This window comes from Bos indicus, chromosome 9 (genome assembly GCF_029378745.1).
Source record: "Bos indicus isolate NIAB-ARS_2022 breed Sahiwal x Tharparkar chromosome 9, NIAB-ARS_B.indTharparkar_mat_pri_1.0, whole genome shotgun sequence".
NCBI classification, from domain to species: Eukaryota; Metazoa; Chordata; class Mammalia; order Artiodactyla; family Bovidae; genus Bos; species Bos indicus.
This window is the reverse complement of record NC_091768.1, coordinates 90055871-90076199: the sequence shown is the minus strand read 5'-3', so window position 1 is coordinate 90076199 and position 20329 is coordinate 90055871. Positions and strand designations below refer to the sequence as shown.

Sequence of the window (20329 nt, the reverse complement as noted above, 5' to 3'; positions counted from 1 at the left end):
CACCGTAATGATGAGGGCTATGATCTTTTTAAAAGATTACTATACAACTTCCTAACTGGTCCACCTTTACGCATTTTGGCCCCACTTCTAATCTGTTTTCCATATTGTAGCCAAAGGAAAAGCTTCAAGACTTAAGTGTTATCACATTGCACCACTTCGAGCACTGTAAAGACTTCCCCTAATGATCCATCTCTTTGGGCTGGTTTTTAAGACGTCCACAATCTGCCCTTCGCTTTGTTTTGAGTTTCAGGGGGCCCATTTTCCACTGAAGCTCCTGTTCCCTCCCTTGCTTTCTCTTCTGCAGTCCCATGGGTTTTCACTTCTTCAAAAGCACCATGTGCTTTTCTTCCATGGATCCTTTGCCCTGGAGTGTTACTCTAGACCCCAGTCTATCTGCCTTCCTCTTAGTCCAAGTTTCTTTTCCTGCAGCTCACAGTTCAAAAGTCACTTCCTTAGCAAAGTCTTCCTGATCTTTAAACTAAATTGATTCCTTTCATTGGAGGCTCTCAAAGTATTCGCCTTCTTTTGGAAGCTGGGGTTTTATAATTATTTGCATGTTTTTTTGATCAATGTCTCTCTTCCTGATTATACTGGAAGCTCAGTGAAGGCAGGAGCCAGGTTTGGTTTTGTTCACCATTGTGGCTCCAACAGTTAGGACAATATTTAGGATATGGTAGGTGTTTGAACAATACAGTCGAATAATGAAGCTACAACACACTTCCCTGGGGTTTATGAAAAAAGACAAGCCTTTCCCAAAAGTCGATGATGTGCTTAGTCCTTCGGTGGAGGATAAAAATGAGCTGAGAGTGGACATTCAGTTCATCAGGCAACCAATGCCAGCCAGAAAGCCCTAGGCTCCTGCCTGTCTGCTCCCGGGAGAAGAGCAGCTAAGTCTAGGGAAGGAGTTTCAGTTGGTGGGTGAGTTGGTTAGATGAAAGCACAGACTGCAAGGAAGAGCTCAGCTGCCCTCTCACCCTCTCCTCCTGAGTGACAGGTCTGCAGCTTGGATCTCAGTCCAGTTATATGCAGGCAGAGGGTGGTAACTGTATGACTAGGCTATGGTGGGTCACCTCGACAAGGTGTTCTAGGCAGCCATGCGGAGTGTCACCCTGAGGCAGAGGATATGTTCAGAGTGACCCCTGACACCACCCTCTCCAGGCCCGACTCCCTGACACAACCAGTTTCTGCAATTAGAGATTCATTCCTTGGTCTCTAAAATATGTAAACACAAGGAAACACATCAGATTAACTCACTAGATTCATTTCAGATATTATTATTTTGTTAGAATCCAGAAAGAAAGGCCTTCGAAGAAAATGCAAAGCTAAAGAGTGGCGTGTTGGCAGTGAGCTAGGGAAAGGCAGACGGCAGAGAAAAACTTTGTCCACTGAAAAGCTCCAGCCTCCCATTCTGCAAACGTAGCTAATGGAAAAAACGATTTGTTCAGATTGAAAATTTGAGAGTAATTATTATTTTTAAGATTCTTGCAACATAGCTGTAATTGTTTGTTGCCTGCAGTCCTCTTGGACCTGGGCTTCCTTGTTGGTAAAGAGAGGCTGTGTTTGACTTTGCTTGGAGACCATAAAACCACAACAAAATACATTCTTCAGGAGGCTACCCGGCAACCCCAGGATCTCCTCGACACCTTGAGAAGGACTTGTGATGACAGACTCGCCGAGAGCGCGAGGGAAGAACCTGAAGGCAGTTCTCCAGCGTCATATTGACGAATAACCAAGAAGAAATATCAAGAGGTCGGATGTCTCCTCCGGAAATCGAAGCTTTATAAACCACAAGAACAAAAGCCTATATAGTCTGACCCGTCTCCTTAAATTGCATGCTGCGGAAGAGGTCAGCCGTTAGGATCTTTTTCGAAAGTTGATTGAAAAGGAGCCAGAGAAATGTCCCCAGTGAACCGCATCACTTCCTTCCTGGGACCATCAGCGAACCTCCCCAGCCTTTCAAGATAGGTTCTGCCCTGAAAGGTCAGCCGGGCGGTGGAAATCCCAGGCAAAAGTTAGCAGCTGGGGCAGAGCATCTCCTTCCCGGCGCTCTCGGCCATTTCTTTCCTCCTCGACCCCCCGGGAGGTGGACCTGGTGGAAAGGCTCCCCGAGGAAGAGAGCCGCGGAAAGCCTTTGCCGCTGCAGCAAGACGCTGGAGGCGGCCGAGCATCTCCAGGAGGTAGGGGAAGCCGGGGAGAGAGCCTGGGCGCCTGCCCCCAGCGGTGCCGGGGACCAGCGCATCCCGGGCGCCGGGCGCCGGGCGCGGGGAGGGGCGTGGCGGCGCACGGGCAGCGTCGGGAACCTCCCCGACCTTCCCTAGCCGAACCCCAGTGCGGGGGGGTGGTGTTGGGGGGTGGCGGGTCTTGGGGAGAGGCCTGAACCCCCCCTCCTCGGGTGCACCCGGAAGGAGGACCCGCTCGCCGAGGGAGGGCAGAGTCTCCGAGCGGCTGGGCGCAGGAGTGAGTGAGCGTGCGAGCGGCCCGGGAGCGCGGCGGCGGGCGATCCGCCACCGGCCCGGGAGCTGGCCCCCGGCGTGCCGTCCTCGGTCACCGGGGCCGCCCGGCGCCCCGCAAAGCCCCGCAGCCGCGCGCTCCGGCTCCCGCCACCGCCGCCGGCCCCCAGCGCGCCCGGCCGCCGCGGGTTCGCTCGCTGCGCTGCCCGGCACCTGGACGAGCCCGAGAGAGAGAAGGTAAGAGAGAGGCTTTGGGTGCCAGCCGAACAAATTGCAGACAGATTGTAAGCAAGTTTTCACTTGCAGGTTCGAGTCGTGCGTGCTTAACGGGAGGGAGAAGGTGGTGATGGTGGCGGTGGTGTGTGTACGTGTGTGGTACTCAGGGAGATACGGAGGTGGGGGGCGTACTGCCAGCATCTCCTACGTACATATCCCTATTAATATCCGCCCCCCAACCCCGACTTGACATTTCCGCTTGTGGCACTTCTCCCGGGGTCCAGAGACGCAGAAGCAAAAGGCAGCCGCCCTCTTGTTGCGATGGTCGGGGCTGCTGCTACTATCAGATGGGAGATGTAGGGCGTTGAACAAATTCCAGGAGCCTCCCTTCCTCCACTGACTATTTTAGGAAGGGCTGGGGGAGGGGACATGGGTAGTGCAGCCCCGGGGGCTTGAAGAACCAAGGAGGCCGGGGCTTCAGACTACTCCAGCTGTCGCCTGCGATGGCAGGCAGGCGGAGCCTACGCTAGAGGGCAAGATAACTTTCATCTCCTTTCCAGAAAGACACGTTTCAGACAGATTTTTTGCATCACTGCCAGAGGGAGTTCTGTGAAATGGTGGTTCGCCGAGTGGCAGGTGTATGGCAAAGGGCACGAAAATAATGTAAAATAAAGCAGCTAGTAGCCATCAGGGAAAGAAAGCCGGTTGAGAAACGGGGTTTGGAGGGCTATCTGGGATAACAGATCTGAAGGGCTTCAAGTTCAGGCCCTTTTTCATAAATAGAGTCAGGTTCAGCAGGGGTGCCGGCTGAGGGGGGTGGACTGGAGGGGTGACGGCGTTCGGGGCAGTGGGGAGACACCAGCTGTGAGGTTTAGCATCCCAGAATGTTCATTTCTGAGCTTTTCGGTTGGGGGTAGAAAACCTGTATGCATCTGAAATTTTTCTGTGCATGTTAAGAAAGTTCAAAATGAATGATTTTTTTTCCCTCCCTCTTCCTTAATGCTTGTCTATTTTTGTCTTCATCTGAGATCCACTTTTCCAAAGAAAGCATTTGTATGCAAGAGCCAGACTTGTGCAAGAGAAAGTATGATAATTTTCGACTAAGCAAAGGTTGTTAATATGACCCCCATCTGTATAAAATGCTGACTTAACCATGAGTCATGAGGATTCTTCTTGGAGAGGCTTGCTGTTCTCCATGAGGAAAAAGATTAATAGGATGGATAAAAAGTTCCTGACATCACCAGAAAGATGTCATAAAACAACATTGCTATTTTGTCTTGCATTTTTGAGTCTGTTTATTACTTTGTGGCAAATTGAGAACAAAAGTGCCCAATCAATGTTAACTGAATATATTTATTTCACACAGAAGATAAAAGCCACAGTCTCAGACTGACTCAGATAATAATATTGCTAGCCTTTGGAAATACTTGCTCAGTTATTACATTAGAGCTTCACTTTTATCTGTCTTAACTAATGATTTCTTCATAAAATGGTTTATTTCTTTTTTGTTGTAAGATTTTTTTTCCCCCACTTGATTCTTCTCTGCAAAGGAGTAAGGATTGGGAAAAGGTAGTTTGCTGTTTAAAAATGTTCAAGCATTGCTGTGTTTAGTGGGGAGGGTGCTGCTGTAGGACCTGATTTCTGATAATTATGCAGCCCACACAGCTACTTGGAGGTGAAGGGAGGTGTCACTGAAACCGGATGTGAGAAACCCATGACTGGGCAAGGTTGGTGACAACTTCTCCTGCAGGGCAGGCGGCACCAGCCTAGAGACTGCAGCCGCACCCTGTGGTCTGAACCCAAGACGCCTCTTTGAGGAAATCTGCTTATCTTCTCTTAAGTGAAGTGAGTGAAATCGCTCAGTCGTGTCCGACTCTTTGCAACCTCATGGACAGTAGCCTGCACCAGGCTCCTCGGTCCATGGGATTTTCTAGGCAAGAGTACTGGAGTGGGTTGCCATTTCCTTCTCCAGGGAATCTTCCTGACCCAGGGATTGAACCCAGGTCTCCCCCATTGTTAGACAGATGCGTTACCATCTGAGCCACCAGGGAAGTCCATATCTTCTCTTAAAAGTGTTAAATGTGTCCTTCCTTGTGGTCTAAACCAGTGAGAACTTTTGTTTGGCACAGAGTGCAGTCTAGACTCTAGCCAAGCTGGGGAGGAAGGGGAGCAGATATCTCTGGGCAGGATTTACACTCCAGGCGAACCGAAGAAAGTTCAATTACGATACAGTATCTGTCATGCACATTTGTTCTTCCAAGGACAGGACCAATTTTTGTTTGTTACCCTGTAACATTCATGAATTGTGGGTGCTTGGTCACGTCTGATTCTTTGCAACTTAATGGACTCCTCTGTCCATGGGATTCTCCAGGCAAGAATAGTGGAGTGGGTTGCCATTTCCTTCTCCAGAGATCTTCCCAACCCAGGGATCAAACCCACCTCTCCTGATATTGGCAGGTGGATTCTTTTGGGGGGAGGTGTAATGTTCATAACAGTGAATAATTACCAGCACTACACACTGATAGCCAGTACACAGATGTTGTAATATATTTGTAGTGACTACAGGATATCCCTCTTTTCCCCAGCCATTTAGCTGTCTTGGTATTCATTAATTAGTACCATAACTAAAGGATGCATAGAGAAAAACAATAATTAAATGTAAAATTAGACACTATGTGACTCACTCCGGCTAAGGACTGATAGAAGGGGGTGTTGAAATGTATTTATTAGGTTTCAAAATTTTTTAATAGTGGATTTTAACAGGAATGAAAGTGAAGTTGCTCAGTCGTGTGCAACTCTCTGCAACCCCATGGACTGTAGCCTACCAGGCTCCTCGGTCCATGGAATTTTCCAGGCAATAGTACTGAAGTGGACTGCCATTTCCTTCTCCAGGGGATCTTCCCAACCCAGGGATCGAACCCGGGTCTCCTGCGTTGTAGACAGACGCTTTACCGTCTGAGCCACCAGGGAAGTATTAACAGGAGTGCTGTTGTACATATTGAGACAGCTAATGAAGTGCTACATACAGATGTGAATCTGTGTATGTTTTATGGTCTCAGTTCATCTTCTTTGCCTAGAAATGAGCCATATCATTTCTGGTTGTTTCAGAGGTTGTAACTTTCTGCTGTAGTTTCCTAATACTTAAAAACTTGTTACATTTTCTAAAGATATAGTCTTGTGGCTTAGCAGTGTTTCTTCTAGTGTTGTTGTTCAGTCACCGTCGTGCTCGACTCTTTGGGACGCCATGAATTTCAGCAGGCCAGGCTCCCCTGTCCTTGTCTGTCTCCCCGAGTTTGATCAAATTCACATCCACTGAGTTGGTGATGCTATCTAGCCATCTCATCCTCTGCATACCCCCTTCTCTTTTTGCCTTTAATCTTTCCCAGCATCAGGGTCTTTTCTAATGAGCTGGCTTGTCTTATCAGATGGCCAAAGTATTGGAACTTCAGCTTCAGCATCAGTCCTTCCAGTGGATATTCAGGGATGATACGGAATTCTTTTTTAAGAGCACCAACAGGAGACTGCTTTAGCAGTCAGTTGTCCATTCTGCTTAGAATGGACAGAAAAGTCCATTCCACTCTGTTTGACTGGAAAAGTCAGGTTGTGATGATTCACTCCTGTGCTTTTCATAGGTCTCAGGGTTAAGAAGAGCCCATTGTTCAGACAGGAGGATCCCAGACAGTAGATCGTCTAAATTCCCTCTGCAGCCCACACGATAAATGCAGCAGATGGTATTGATTGGATGTTCTCTTTGCTCCCACAGTACCCTGCATTTTTCCATTACAATACATGACCTACTTTGTTATAATGCTGTTTATATCATCTTTCCCTCTGGTACACAAACTCTAAGGGGGCTTATCTATCTTGTTTACTGATGTTTACCCAGTAGCAGTGTGTCCTTTACATGTGAATTCTCAATGCATTTCTGTATGAAATAATCAATACAGGAATCTCACCTCTCTGCTAGGTGTAGTGGATGTTGCTTGCCACTTTGTAATCTTAGTTCCTTCTCTGGAGAGGATTTGGAGACGGTCTCAGGACTATTAATTGGTCCATGACCCATCAATGTCTCTCTAATTCTCTCTTCCAGTCCCTTTCCACCTCTTCCTCCTCTACCCGCTACAGTATATTGCACCCAATTAAAAACTGTTAATTACCCTGGGGGTAGTGAGCTCACTGATGGTGCCGGACCTTCCTCTGATGTTCTGGTTCTGTAGGTCATGCCCACATGGGCAGGAAGAGGCAGAATTAAGAGTCACTTCCATGTCTTTTTAGTCCAGAGTCTGTACCTTTCTGCGGACCATCCTCCACATGTCAGGGGGTTGTTGAGGACATTGCTGAGAACCTCCCCACACAGAACCGGCTCAGAATCATCCTGATTGTCAGAACAAAGTGTTAGTCACTCAATTGTTCCCGACTCTATGCGATCCCATGGATTGTTTCCTCTGTCCCAGAAATTCTCCAGGCAAGAATACTGGATAGGTTGCCATTCTCTTCTCCAGGGGATCTTCCCAACCCAGAGACAGAACCCAGGTCTGCTGCCTTGCAGGCAGACTCTTTACAGTCAGCCACCAGGGAAGCCCAATCAGAGCAAAGCTAAGTTTAAACTCACATCTTCTAACCTCCCGAGCACATATCTTGTAAAACCTCCTTTTATGATCATTGTTTGATTCATTTGAAATTTCTTATCAAATTAAAGGGGCATATTTTCCTCTTTAAATTTAAGTATCAGTAAAAAGCAAGAATATCAGAATTTCACAAAGTAGGAAATAATGTGTGTACATGAATGATGAAAGCAAAATATTTAATCTCATGCCTAAAAAGGGAAGGATGTTGCATCAACATCTTTTACTGTAGGGAGGAACAAGTTTTCTGGGGGTTGCCCTGCAGAGGTAAAGTAATGTGAACATTGTTCAATAAAACAGAAATATGTTTTAGGGGCTAGGATGTGTTCAGGGATGTAGTTGATATCAATGGTTAGGATGTCAAAGCAATAATAGTTGTGATCTCTGTGCCTGCAAAAGGTTCACAGCCTGGTTAGAGGGAGATGAGACTCATTGGTGAGGGATATAAGATGAATCGCTCTTATCAGAGTGTGGATTGTTGATGCAGAAGAAATGGAGTTGCTGAAAGTGTGCTGCGTCTAGGTGTGGCTTCACACGCAGTGTGGGTCCTGGGTCCAGGAAGCCTTTGGGTTACATTAGCTGAGAGTGTGAAGGAGTCATCAAGAAACTGCTTAGCAAGAATGTGAGGGTATGAAAGGCAGAGTTTGGGGAAATAATAACTTGCACAGCCACTCTAGTGCTGAACTCAGCCCATGGCCCACACAGAATCTCAAGTCAGAACCCTGAGAGTCCTCAAGATCCCCTGAGGACCCCACTTCCCACTTCCCGTCTCCCCTCCCCCACCAATCAGCAAGTCCTGCATATCCTGCCTTCTTAAGATGTTTTGGATTTTACTCTCCATTCATTCACTATCCTGTACAGTCTCTCATATGTTTCAGCTGGGTCCCTAAGATGCTTTCCTAACTGATCTTCCTGGAGCTTTGTGTTGTTAACCTCAAATACACCCTTTAAAAATGTAGCTAGAATAATCTAAATTGCACATGATCACTTCCAGCTTAAAATCCCTCGGCGTTTCCTGTTGCCTCCTGGGGACTCAGAACCTACTTCTGAGCAGAACACTCAGCCATCTGGCTGCTCCCTCCTTCTCCAGCTTCAGCCCCAGAATGTCACCTGGTCGAGTCCCTCACTATCTGTCTGTTGGTCAAGCTGTTTCATGTGTCCATGCCTTTGCTCAAGTTATTCATTCTGCCTGGAATGCATCCCATGTTTTTCACCTGATTAACTCTAACACCTTTACCAGGCTCAGGGCAGAAGCTGTTCCCTCCCAGGACACTCTCAGAACCTGCAAATTGGTATACTGCCTATGCTTTATATCCCTTATTTCTGTATTTGCACTTAGCCATGATTTTTTGTTGAATTATCTTTTCTATATTCTAAGCTTCTCAAACAATAGGTTACGTGTTGTATTCATCCTGTTTATCTAGCACTGAACTCTGGCACTCAGAATGTATTAGTTATACTGTGGAAATAACACCAGGTACATGAACTAAAGATGGACTCAAACAGAGAAATTCTGAGCTTAATGTTGTTGTTCAGTTGCTAAGTCATGTCCAACTCTTTGTGACCCTACGAACTGCAGCATGCCAGGCTTCCTTGTCTTTCCCTATCTCCTGGAGTTTGCTCAAAGTAATGTCCATTGAATCAGTGATGCCATCCAACCATCTCATCCTCTGTCATCCCCTTCTCCTCTTGCTCTCAGTCTTTCCCAGCATCAGGGTCTTTTCCATTGAGTCAGTTCTTTGCATCAGGTGGCCAAAGTATTGGAGCTTCAACTTTAGCATCAGTCTTTCCAATGAATATTCAGAGTCGATTTCCTTTAGGATGGACTGGTTGGATCTCCTTGCAGTCCAAGGGACTCCCAAGAGTCTTCTCCAACACCACAGTTCAAAAGCATCAATTCTTCATCACTCAGCCTTCTTTATGGTCCAACTCTCACATGCCTACATGACTACCAGAGAAACCATAGCTTTGACTATATGGACCTTTGTTGGCAAAGTGATGTCTCTGCTTTTTAATACACTGTCTAGGTTTGTCATAGCTTTTCTTCCAAGGAGCAAGCATCTTTTAATTTCATGGCTGCAGTCATGGTCCACTGTGATTTTGGAGCCCAGGAAAAGAAAGTCTGTCACTGTTTCCACTTTTTCCCCTTCTGTTTGTCAAGAAGTGATGGGACTGGATGCCATGATCTTAGTTTTTTGAATGTTGAGTTTTAAGCCAGCTTTTTCACTCTCCTCTTTCACCTCATCAAGAGGCTCTTTAGTTCCTCTTTGCTTTAAACTTTGCTTTGAGTTCAATGTGGTATCAAAATAAAGACAGAGACAGAAAGAGGGAGGGAGGGAGAGAGGGAACTATTTCAGTATTACTCCACTGAGAAGATGAACATGATTTAGAAGAGCTAGGAGCATGGTGATCTGTAAGGCAATGGCATGAAGAAATCCCTTTTAATTCTCTAATTCTTGATTGATGGTAGGGGCCTTGTCTTAATCATCTGTGAAATCCAGTGCTGAGCAGGGTCTGGCATTGGGTAGCTAAATTAAAATGAATTTCTTCCCTCATTTCTACCTAGTATATCTGTAGCTAGCTAGCTAGACTTCAGAAAGTTATGATCTTGTATTTGGAGAACCTTAATTTGTAACAGTTTAGGAAAGCCATTTGTAAGATCCTTCAGGCATTGCTCACTGTCCATCAGTCTTCAAATTAAGGTAGCTTTGGTATGTGGGCTTGTGGAATGCTTTTCCCTAGGACATGGAGGCTACTAATGGGCACACAGCTCCAGCAGGACTAAGATCTTGATGGATGAGGGCTGGCTGGTAGTAATTATTTCTTCTCTAAGAATCCCTGGGGGAGCTGCCCACACACAGGTACCTCTCTAGCTCAGAAGCTGTCAAATATTGGGTCCTACTTCCAGTATCTTTGCAAGTAGCCAAGAGAAATCTGTCTTTACCTTCTTACGAGGTAATGCTGTTCACTGCATCGCAGCCCCCGAACTTGTTAAGGGGCCAGTACACTCTTTCTGGCCCCAGAAATGTGCAAGGTAGCAGCAGGGTAGGGTGTTTTATATCCTTTTTAAGGTGGTAGTCTAAAAACGATGCTCTCAGCTTATTCATACAATTCAGCCAGGTACCAGTATATGCTAGTATTAATGCTATTTTAAAAATCTGTTGTAATCTGTAATTACAGTGTATTACTTAACCAATTCTTCATAAATATTGCTGGTTTTATGACCACACATTCATGTTATGACGTTTGATTGCCCTCACAGACTCTTCCTATTTTCTTGCTAAAAGTGGACTGCCCCGCACAGAGGAACTGTTTTCTTTACAATTTTGCTATTGCCCTTCTCCCCTGACTCACCCTATTTCCTTTCTTCACCTTCATCATCACAGCCCAGAGATGAGTATGAATTGTAAAAGTGTCGTGCTCACATCGGCCCCCTAGGTTTGGCGTCTTGGTTAAATTTCTTTCTCTGTGTACATTTTTCACGCTCCTTCTCTTTCTGTCATTAATTGTCCTATTCATGGCAAGACCTCTTCTTCTGTCAACCCTAGGGTTAGGAAGGGAGAAGGAAATGGCAACCCACTCCAGTATTCTTACCTGGAAAATCCTGTGGACAGAGGAGCCTGGTGGGCTGCTGTCCATAGGGTCGCACGGAGTCAGACACGACTGAAGCGACTTAGCATGCATGCATGCGTTGGAGAAGGAAATGGCAACTTGCTCCAGTATTCTTGACTGGAAAATCCCAGGGACAAGGGAGCCTGGTGGGCTGCTGTCTCTGGGATCTCACAGAGTCGGACACGACTGACGCAACTTAGCAGCAGCAGCAACAGGGTGAGGAAATCCTTGTTCAAAGCACGTGTCTCAATGTCAAGATTTCATCAGCTGCTCTCCTACTTCCGTTTTGCTTCCCCAGTCCAACATGATGAATTAGACTTGACCAAAGCAGAGAATTCAGGAAGAGGTTAGAAGAAAAATGTCCTCTCTTGCTTAGCCCTCAACCCCACCACGGCCTTACAGTTTACTTTAGAATCTTTCTATGGGGAGGAAAAAATGAAATCAAACCCGTTTGTCTCTTTAAATGACAGAGTCTCAAACTCAACAGGGAGGCCTGGAGTGCTGCAGTTCACAGGGTCACAAAGAATCAGACAGGACTTAGCAATTGAACAGGAAATTTTATATTTATCCTGTTTCAGTTCATCAAATTTTAGGAGCTAAGATCTGATCTCATTCCTGAAAAGTGTACAGACAAAACAGAGCAGAGTAGGCGTGCAAAACCGGCTAAAACAACCCAGATAAGAGAACTTGTGAATATTGAGAAATGCTTGGTGTTTTGGGTAAAAGTACTTTTATTTTCATAGCTTGGTGAAAAAAAGACTAGTTTAAAAAGAAAACATAGAAAAACGTGAACACTTCTCCTTTTAGCAGACAAATTTATTGTGTATGTTTCAAGTGTTTGTTTATTTTATCAAGCATCATGGGAATTTCTCACATTTGGCCTGTGCTATGCTGTGCTCAGTAGGGTTCAACTCTTTGAGACCCCATGGACTGTAGCTTGCCAGACTCCTCTGTTTGTGAAATTTTCCTGGCAAGAATACTGGAGTGGCTTGCCATTTCCTACTCCAGGGGATCGTCCCAACTCAGGGATTGAACCTGCGCCTCTTGCATCTCCTGCATTGGCAAGATTCTTTAGCCCCGAGCCACCTGGGAAGCCCTCATATTTGCCTACCACTTTATAGATTTTTAAGTATTTTTACATTAGTCATTTCACTTGGTAATGAATCATCTCTTCAAATTAAATAAGCATAGTTCTACTTTTTGCACTTGTGTGACCTATATTGATATTTTGAAAAATATTGAACCTTTTTTTTTCTATTTGGTTTTCAGAATCCTGAGTTCATCCTGAGAAGACAGTCTTAAAGCAAGAGAAGAAAAAGAAGTGGTTGGATCTCTGGGAGATTTCCTCCCGGACTGCTGTGAGTGCCTGGGACTTGGCAATCGTCTGTCACTTGAAAGAACCGGAGAACTTCAAGTATGTTTTCTGGAGTGGTGTAGGGACACACCTGGCCGGACACAGAGTCTCCCGTGGTGGTTCCGTCCTCAGGCGCAGCCATGGCCGCCTCCAGGGCAGCCTCGCGGGCCCCTCGGGACATCGCCAACGTGATGCAGAGGCTGCAAGGTAAAAAAACGCTTCGAGGGTTTTTTGTTTTATTTTATTAGAGGCTCTAAATTTGCAATACTGACTTATCTCAGATTCTTTCCAAATCTGCTTGCCTTTTTATTCAGTTTTATGAAACTACAGCAAGGGGATAACAATGATGGCTTTTATCCTAATGTTTTCAAACTAGTATCCACGCTATTTTAAGATGCCGTCTTCTTTAAGTAGAAAAAAAGACAAAGCTCCTGTTTTGGTTTTGTGTCTGGGTGAGCGTGACCTTAATGGCTCTTAATCCAGTGTCCATATGGGAATTCCGAGTTATAGGCAACCTATCCTTCAATAAGAGATGAAGACGCAGCGGCATGACAAGGCCCTGATAAGGATATCATGACAGTGGTGAGCAGATAACTGTGTGCCGTAGTCAAGTGGTTCCCTTATCCCAGGGAGAAAGCTCTTAGATATTTAGAAAGTCTGTCAGTAAAAAGAGACAAAGAGATCCAGAGGGGTCGTGTGATGAGATGAGGTCAGTGACTAGTAGCCTGGATGGACTGGAACCATGTCCCTTACCTGTGTTCTTCTCGGACAGCGAACTGTTTTATAGAAGAGAGTTAGCAGTGAAATGTTATGGAAGCTGATAGATGAATTTCTAATTCTGAATTTTCTTTAATACGTGTATTCCTGGAATCACAAAAAAAAATCATGGACGCATATATAAAAATATTGCTTCTTTGTCACAGTCATCTCTTCTCTCAGGCTTCACGTGGCTATTTTCAGGATATAAAAATATCCATACTTAGCACGGTTTTGCTCTAATCTTTGTCAAGGGAGCTTGAACATAATGCAGTAGCTTGGCTTTTAGGTTTCCTAGTGTCTCCAGCCAGTGAGCATGTGGCTTGGCACCATAGCCATCACATTAAGTGGGAAAGCCCGACTTTCCTTGCTTATAATGCATTTAATGTGCATTGTGGTTATTTCCAGTTGGGCACTTTTGACTTTCAAATACAGACTGAACTACTACATCTGGGTGTTCATGACCTGGTACACGCTTCCAGTTATAGAAAATCAGGTGATCAGTGGAGCTGAATGTTCTTCTTGCCTGAACAGAGATGGGCAATCTGACTGAAGCAGTCAGATGCAGTTGTGTGGCCCCCACCCGCATTTGTCTGCCTGGGCTGATTTGTGCTGCGTCAGTGCAGGTGGTACTTGTTTCACATTGATTATTGAAAAATCCCACTTGTCCTGCTGGAAAGAACCCGGGTGGATGAAGGACTGATCATTGCTTAGTATGTGCAGAAACCTCCTCCACAGGCTTAAAAAACCTCCGATTGGGTCTGTCCAGTGCCAAGGATCTGCAGTTTAAGTTGTGTATCTTTTCTTGGGCGGATGGAACACTGAACTTGGAGTTCCAGTCCACTGTCTATGTTCGCCTGTGTGCAAAGGACTGAACCATTTTGTGCCTCAGTAACCTCAGCTTCAAAATGATGGATTGATAAGCAAAAGTGTGAGGAAGATAATTAGGTAATAAAGCAGATTATCCTTTGAGTGATTAAATGTGAAATTTCTCTGGATAAGATATATACTGACAACAGTGGAAAGTTGTAGACAGTAAATTTCAAAACACTTAATTCAGAATTAGATCATGGTCCTATGAACACGCTTCTCTTTATACTTACTTTGGTTTGAATGAAAGTTCTTTTATTAAGGTAGTGGTTGGGGATGAGAGGAGAGAAAAATACATGCCTCAGTGTTTTATTTTATTTACTTTTTGTAGTACAGCAACAAGAATGAACTTAGAGGGCATTATGCTAAGTGAAATAAATCACACAGAGAAAGACAAATGCTATAGGATATTACTTACATGTGGGATCTAAAAAAACTACAACAGACTATGAATATAACAAAAAAAAAGCAGACTCATAGATATAGAGAGCAAACTAGTGGATACCAGTGGGGAGAAGGCAGAGGGGAGGGGCAGTATAGGGCCAGGAGAGTAAAAGGTACAAACTTATGTATAAAATAAGTAATCTACAAGGATGTATTGTAGCCCACCCGGAAATTAGCCAGTGTTTTATGATAGCTATCGATGGAGTCGACAGTTGGCTGCCACGGGGGTCAGGGGCATGGCAGCAGTGGTCTTGGGAGGCGTGGCGTGTTGGCATAAGTCCTCTTGAAGGAGATCACCATTAGCCCTACCATAGAGTCTGCAGGGATTTCCCTGGTAGCTCAGATGGTAAAGCATCTGCCTGCAATGCAGGAGACCTGGGTTCGATCCCTGGGTCGGGAAGATCCCCTGGAAAAGGAAATGGCAACCCACTCCAGTATTCTTGCCTGGAGAATTGCATGGACAGAGGAGCCTGGTAGGCTATAGTCCACGGGATCGCAGAGTCGGACACTGAGCGACTTCACTTCAGAGTCTGCAGATTGCAGAACTGGACTGCCTCAGGCCAAACTACAGGGAGAGAGCGCAGCCCCACCCAGCAGCAGAAAATTGGATTTACGGAGCATGGCCCTGCCCACCGGAGCAAGACCCAGTTTTCCCCACAGCCAGTCCCTCCCATCTGGAAGATGGAGTATCACCTTTAAAAATTGTGAGTCACTATATTATATACGTATAATATATAATATTGTATAGTGACTGTGCTTCACTAAAAATATTTAATTAAGGTAATGTTTAGGGGTGAGAGGAGAGAGAAGGGTACTGATGCCTCAGTGTTTTGTTTGTTCTTGTGGGTGGGGACCTAAGTGGTTTTTCTTGAGAGGTGAGTGAAGTATGGGAAAGTCCTGGAGCCCCACCCTCACCCCACCTTAGGCCTGTGATGATAAATGTCCTAATTCACATCTGAGTTTAGGGACCCCCACTTGCAAAAGGTGGACTGTTTTTACCTTGCTTAGCTCTCTCAAGATTGTTGTCAAGCTCAGTGAGATAACAGACAAAAAGTGCTTTTAAAACTGCGAACACTGTCACGTGACAAATTGTCCCAGTAGTCAGAAGAAAATTGGATGAGAAGATTGAGCCTAACGGTTTGTCACACATTGGGCTCATCATGCAAATTTGGGGAGGAATGTTAACTTTTTAATATATTCTATACTGTATAAAGCTAGTCATTTTATTACATAATGGACTGTACTTGCTGTATAATTTTTTTTCTTTGTAGTATAAGAGTTATAACATGTCTTAAGGGTACCTGACACATTTAGCACAGTAAACCTTACAATTCAGGAGAGAAAATTCCTTTGCACTAGGTATCATTAACTGTTAGCATCAAGTGCTTCATAAAATAGGTTAATTGGCAACAGGGAAATGTAAGGTCTGCTTAGCTACAAGATGCTACCCATCGAACCTGCATTAGTGGAAGCCAAACGGCAGAGGTGGAAGGAAAGTTGATCAGGAGGACTTCTCTGCTAACCTATGGATCTCCTGGGTTAATTCTGCTGATTCAGCCAGAGAGGTTTCCTCCTCAGCTTAGCTCTCACTATTTCTTACTGTTGCTCTGAGCCCAGAGAAGAGTCAGCCTCCTCTGATGGAGGAGACCCGTCTTCTGCCAAGGGTATTGAGTAACTGTTCTTGCCTGTTAGAATCTCCAAACCAATGACCAAGATCCTAATAAACGAGGGGCCGCCATTATTGCCCAGATAATTAAGACAAATGAGTGAAATTTCTTTGAGGAAAAGTAAATTTCTATTGGGCTTCTCTGGTGTCTCAGATGGTAAAGCATCGGCCTGCAGTGTGGGAGGCCCTGGTTCAATCCCTGGGTTAGGAAGATCCCCTGGAGAAGAGAATGGCTACCCACTTCAATATTCTTGCCTGGAGAATCCCATGGGCAGAAGAGCCTGGCGGGCTGCAGTTCATGGGATTGCAAAGAGTGCGACATGACTCTTCTATTATATACTCTTTTATTTCTATTAACTTAAATAGAATCAGAGTTACTATTAATATTTTCAAAGTTCAGTTCCATAAGAACATTCTTCTATAATCCTCATTACTTTGCCTGGATAGATAATCCACATAACTAAGGGTTTTTTTTCCCCCCCTTCTTGGATTTTATTGTCATATCAGCTCCATAAATAATGAATAAAAAGTGTGGAGATTTGAATAATGACACCTTGGCTTTTCTCTCTTACTTATTTAGTTTACATTTATAATTGTTGTCTGTTTTTTTTGTCTTAGTTTTTGTTTCCAGTGCTAGGAAATTAAAGTGCATGCACAGATTGTGACATAATAATTTATGCTCCTACTGTAGCAGTTCAATATTTCACCTTTGCCAATATTTGTGCTTGTTTGGGCTTAATGTTTTAGGCTGGGATCCTGAATTATGGATAAGCAGACAGACTGCAATGCAGAGTTTCATTTGCTGTTAAGAAAAATGAATGTTTATGTAACTTTCATCAATTTAAATATAAGCATTTTAATATTTAAATAAAAGAAAATAGTAGACACTGGCATAGTATAGGGCATTAAATTTTAATTGCGCATAATATGTACATACATTTTCTGCTCTTAAAAGACTTACTATGTTGTTTAGTTGCTAAGTCATGTCTGACTCTTTGCAATCCCATGGACTATGGCATGCCAGGTTCCTCTGTCCATGGGATTTCCAAGGCAAGAATACTGGAGTGGGTTGCCATTTAGTTCTCCAGGGGATCTTCCTGACCCAGGGATTGAACCCATGTCTCCTGCATTGGCAGGAGGATTCTTTACCACTGAACCTCCCGGGAAGCCTAAAGGCTGACCAAGGGAATCTGTTTAACAGGTGGCTCATGGAGTCACTTTAGTTTGTGGTGGTGGGTTAGTTGCTAAGTCATTTCTGACTCTTGTGACTGCATAGACTGTAGCCTGCCAGACTCCTCTGTCCATTGGATTCTCCAGGCAAGAATACTGGAGTTTTTTGCCATTTCCTTCTCCAGAGGATCTTCCCAATGCAGGAATCAAACCCGGGTCTCCTGCATCGCAGGCAGATTCTTTACCGACTGAGCTACAAGGGAAGCCCGATCTTCCCAACTCAGGGATTGAACCTGCGTCTCTTACATCTCTTGCATTGGCAGGTGGGTTCTTTACCACTAGTGCCAGCTGGGAAGCTACTTTAGTTTATAATCACATCTGAAAAAGTAAATGTTGAACTGTTCAGATCATAAATTTCTTTAAGAGAGTGACAAGAGGTTAAGGCTTTTGCATTTTCTCTAGGGCTTCTGCATAATGTTTGCTTTAAAAGGGTTTGTTGACTGACTTTTATCAATTACATTGTTTTCATTTGAAGATCATCTAGAAAGATTTTTATATAAAGTATCAGTGTTGATTATTTCAAGGCAGGATAGCATTCATGCAACTTGGAAGAGCAAGAGGTAAATGCCAGAGAAGACCAGATGGGCATGCTAGAGTGTCACACGGAGATCAATTAAAAAGAAGGATTCTTGATTGTAAGGTTAAACTTTGATTTTTTTTGGCTATGCTGGGTCTTTTTTGTCACGAGGGCTTTTCTCTAGTTTTGGAGCGTGGGTGCTGCTCTCTTGTTGCAGAGCACGGGGTTCTCATCGCAGTGGCTTCTCTTGTAGAGCACGGGCTCTAGGGTGCGCGGGTTTCAGTAGCTGCTGCCCACGGACTCAGTTGTTGCACTTCCTGGGGTCTGGAACACAGGCTCAGTGGTTGTGGTGCACAGGCTTATTAGGTGCTCCACGAAATGTGGGATCTTTCCAGATCAGAGATCAAACCTCAAACCCATGTCTCCTGCATTGGCAGGTGGACTCCACCGCTGAGCCACAGGGAAGACCCTAAGCTTTGATTTTTAAACATTGTGAATAAATTCAAAGAGAAACAAATGAGAAAGGGGGTAAACACTTACTCTTGGAGATGTAGCTCTGAAATTCGCTAACTGTTCAAAAAACATAATCATGACCTTCCCCTAAAATTGTTTTTAGGAGCAATGTTAAACTTTTTTGGCTACATATAGTATTTCCTACAGATACTGTTTTTGTTCATTTTACTGTTAAAAATAAAAGACCTCAGACTTAAAAAAAGAAGATGACTGAAAAGTAGAATAACTGATTTTCTTTTGACAACATTAAACATTGGGTAGAGTGTAAAAGTTTGTCATCTTGTAACGATTCTGATTTTTTATAGTGCCTTGAAGATTAAGTTTTATACTTTGTTACTCTGACTTAATGACTCTTCTTATTAAAGTACAAAGTAGTGTCAAAGATCCATTTATCACATCTAGGTTGAACTTCTCCTTTTAATCTTTTTCTTCCTATAATGGATATTATATGGTAGCATCTCAAATTTAAATATAACACAAAACTTGTCACAAAACAGGGATATATCGGAACATATTAGTTCAATAACTATTTGATGAATGAATAGATAAATCATGATCTCTAAATTAAAGAACTGAAAATGAAATTAGTCAAAACATATGTTAAAACAAAGGAAGAAACCATTTAAATTGGATCCTACTTTATTTGCCTCCTTTTAAAAAATCTTTTTTCTGAGTTTTAATCAGAATTGGGTTTTGACCATAAAATCATTTTAAGGACACATGTCCAGCCTGAGTGGGTGACTATATTGACTCCTCAGATATGTACATGGTTTTTGTAACTATAGTGCTTTAAACACATTTCTCCTTCCTAAAGGTATATTACACCCTCCTATTACTTTTAAATGTATCAAAGTGTTTACATTTGTATAATGCCCTGTCCTGAAAGCCTTTCCTTTTGCAGAGCCTTTTTATCCACTATGTATTATGGTGAAAGTGCCTGGGGCCTTCAGGATTTTTAAAGGCTTGTAAAAATATTGACTCTCAAATAGAAAAAGTAAACTGCTAAGTCAAAATTAGCAAGGATTTCAGTTCAGTTCAGTTCAGTCGCTGTCGTGTCCGACTCTTTGCAACTCATCGCAGCATGCCAGGCCTCCCTGTCCATCACCAACTCCCAGAGTTCACCTAAACTCATGTGCATCAAGTCAGTGATACCATCCAGCCATCTCATCCTCTGTCATCCCCTTCTCCTGCCCCCAATCCCTCCCAGCATCAGGGTCTTTTCCAATGAGTCAACTCTTCGTATGAGGTGGCCAAAGTATTGGAGTTCCAGCCTCAGCATCAGTCCTTCCAATGAACACGCAGGACTGATCTCCTTTAGAATGGACTGGTTGGATTTCCTTGCAGTCCAAGGGACTCGCAACACAGTCTTCTCCAACACCACAGTTCAAAAGCATCAATTCTTCGGCGCTCAGCTTTCTTCACAGTCCAACTCTCACATCCATACATGACCACTGGAAATGCTAAAATTATGTGAACTAGTCAAATGTAAATCCAGCCAATTCAAACATTATTTATGTATAAAGTGTATTTGACATGGGGTATGGGTGCACTTTCTTGCTATTGATACAGTGTGTGGCAGGCCTTTAAACATAAGGGTTTCTAAGGCTTACCAATAAAACATAAAATATTCCTACACTTTGCCTCCAAATTAATTCTCGTTAACATACTACTAATTTCGTTACATTCATGATGAAATTCTTCCTAGACTCTTGGTCTCCCTATCAAATCCCAACTTCTTGGCTTGGCATCCTATTCTAATTCCATCTTAACTGTCTGGCATTTGTCCCCTCTGAATCCCTACCTGGCCCCAGATGTCTGTCAGATGACACTAGCAGTGCTCTCAAGATGTATGATTTTTCTGTCTCCAGCTGGGACAGCGTTGGAAAAGACTACACTGAAAACTCCACTTATCTTCAAGGCCCAATCTAAATACAGTGTCCGCAATGAAGACCTTACTGCCAATACAATTGGAAACTCTCTCCCCTCTTTCTAAATACCTTGTTGCACTCTTATGTCCATTGTTGGTACTGCTTTGCATTATGGCACGTGTCGTGTCTAATCCACCCACTCAGAGGA

The 20329-nt window shown here is 44.1% G+C and overlaps 1 protein-coding gene across 2 annotated transcripts in view; it reads left to right on the top strand.

Annotated features, from left to right (window-relative positions):
- The first annotated feature begins 1686 nt into the window (after positions 1–1686).
- SYNE1 (spectrin repeat containing nuclear envelope protein 1) overlaps positions 1687–20329 on the top strand; it is a 505866-nt gene continuing 487223 nt past the window's right edge. Inside the window, exons 1-2 of one of the 2 annotated variants that reach the window (XM_070796399.1) lie at positions 1687–2177; positions 12173–12464. In XM_070796399.1, coding sequence (XP_070652500.1) covers positions 12398–12464 — 67 coding nt within the window. In that variant the 5' untranslated portion in view covers positions 1687–2177; positions 12173–12397. Of the gene's footprint in view, positions 2178–2419; positions 2688–12172; positions 12465–20329 lie in introns of those variants that run through there. The other variant, XM_070796398.1, reaches the window with a different exon arrangement.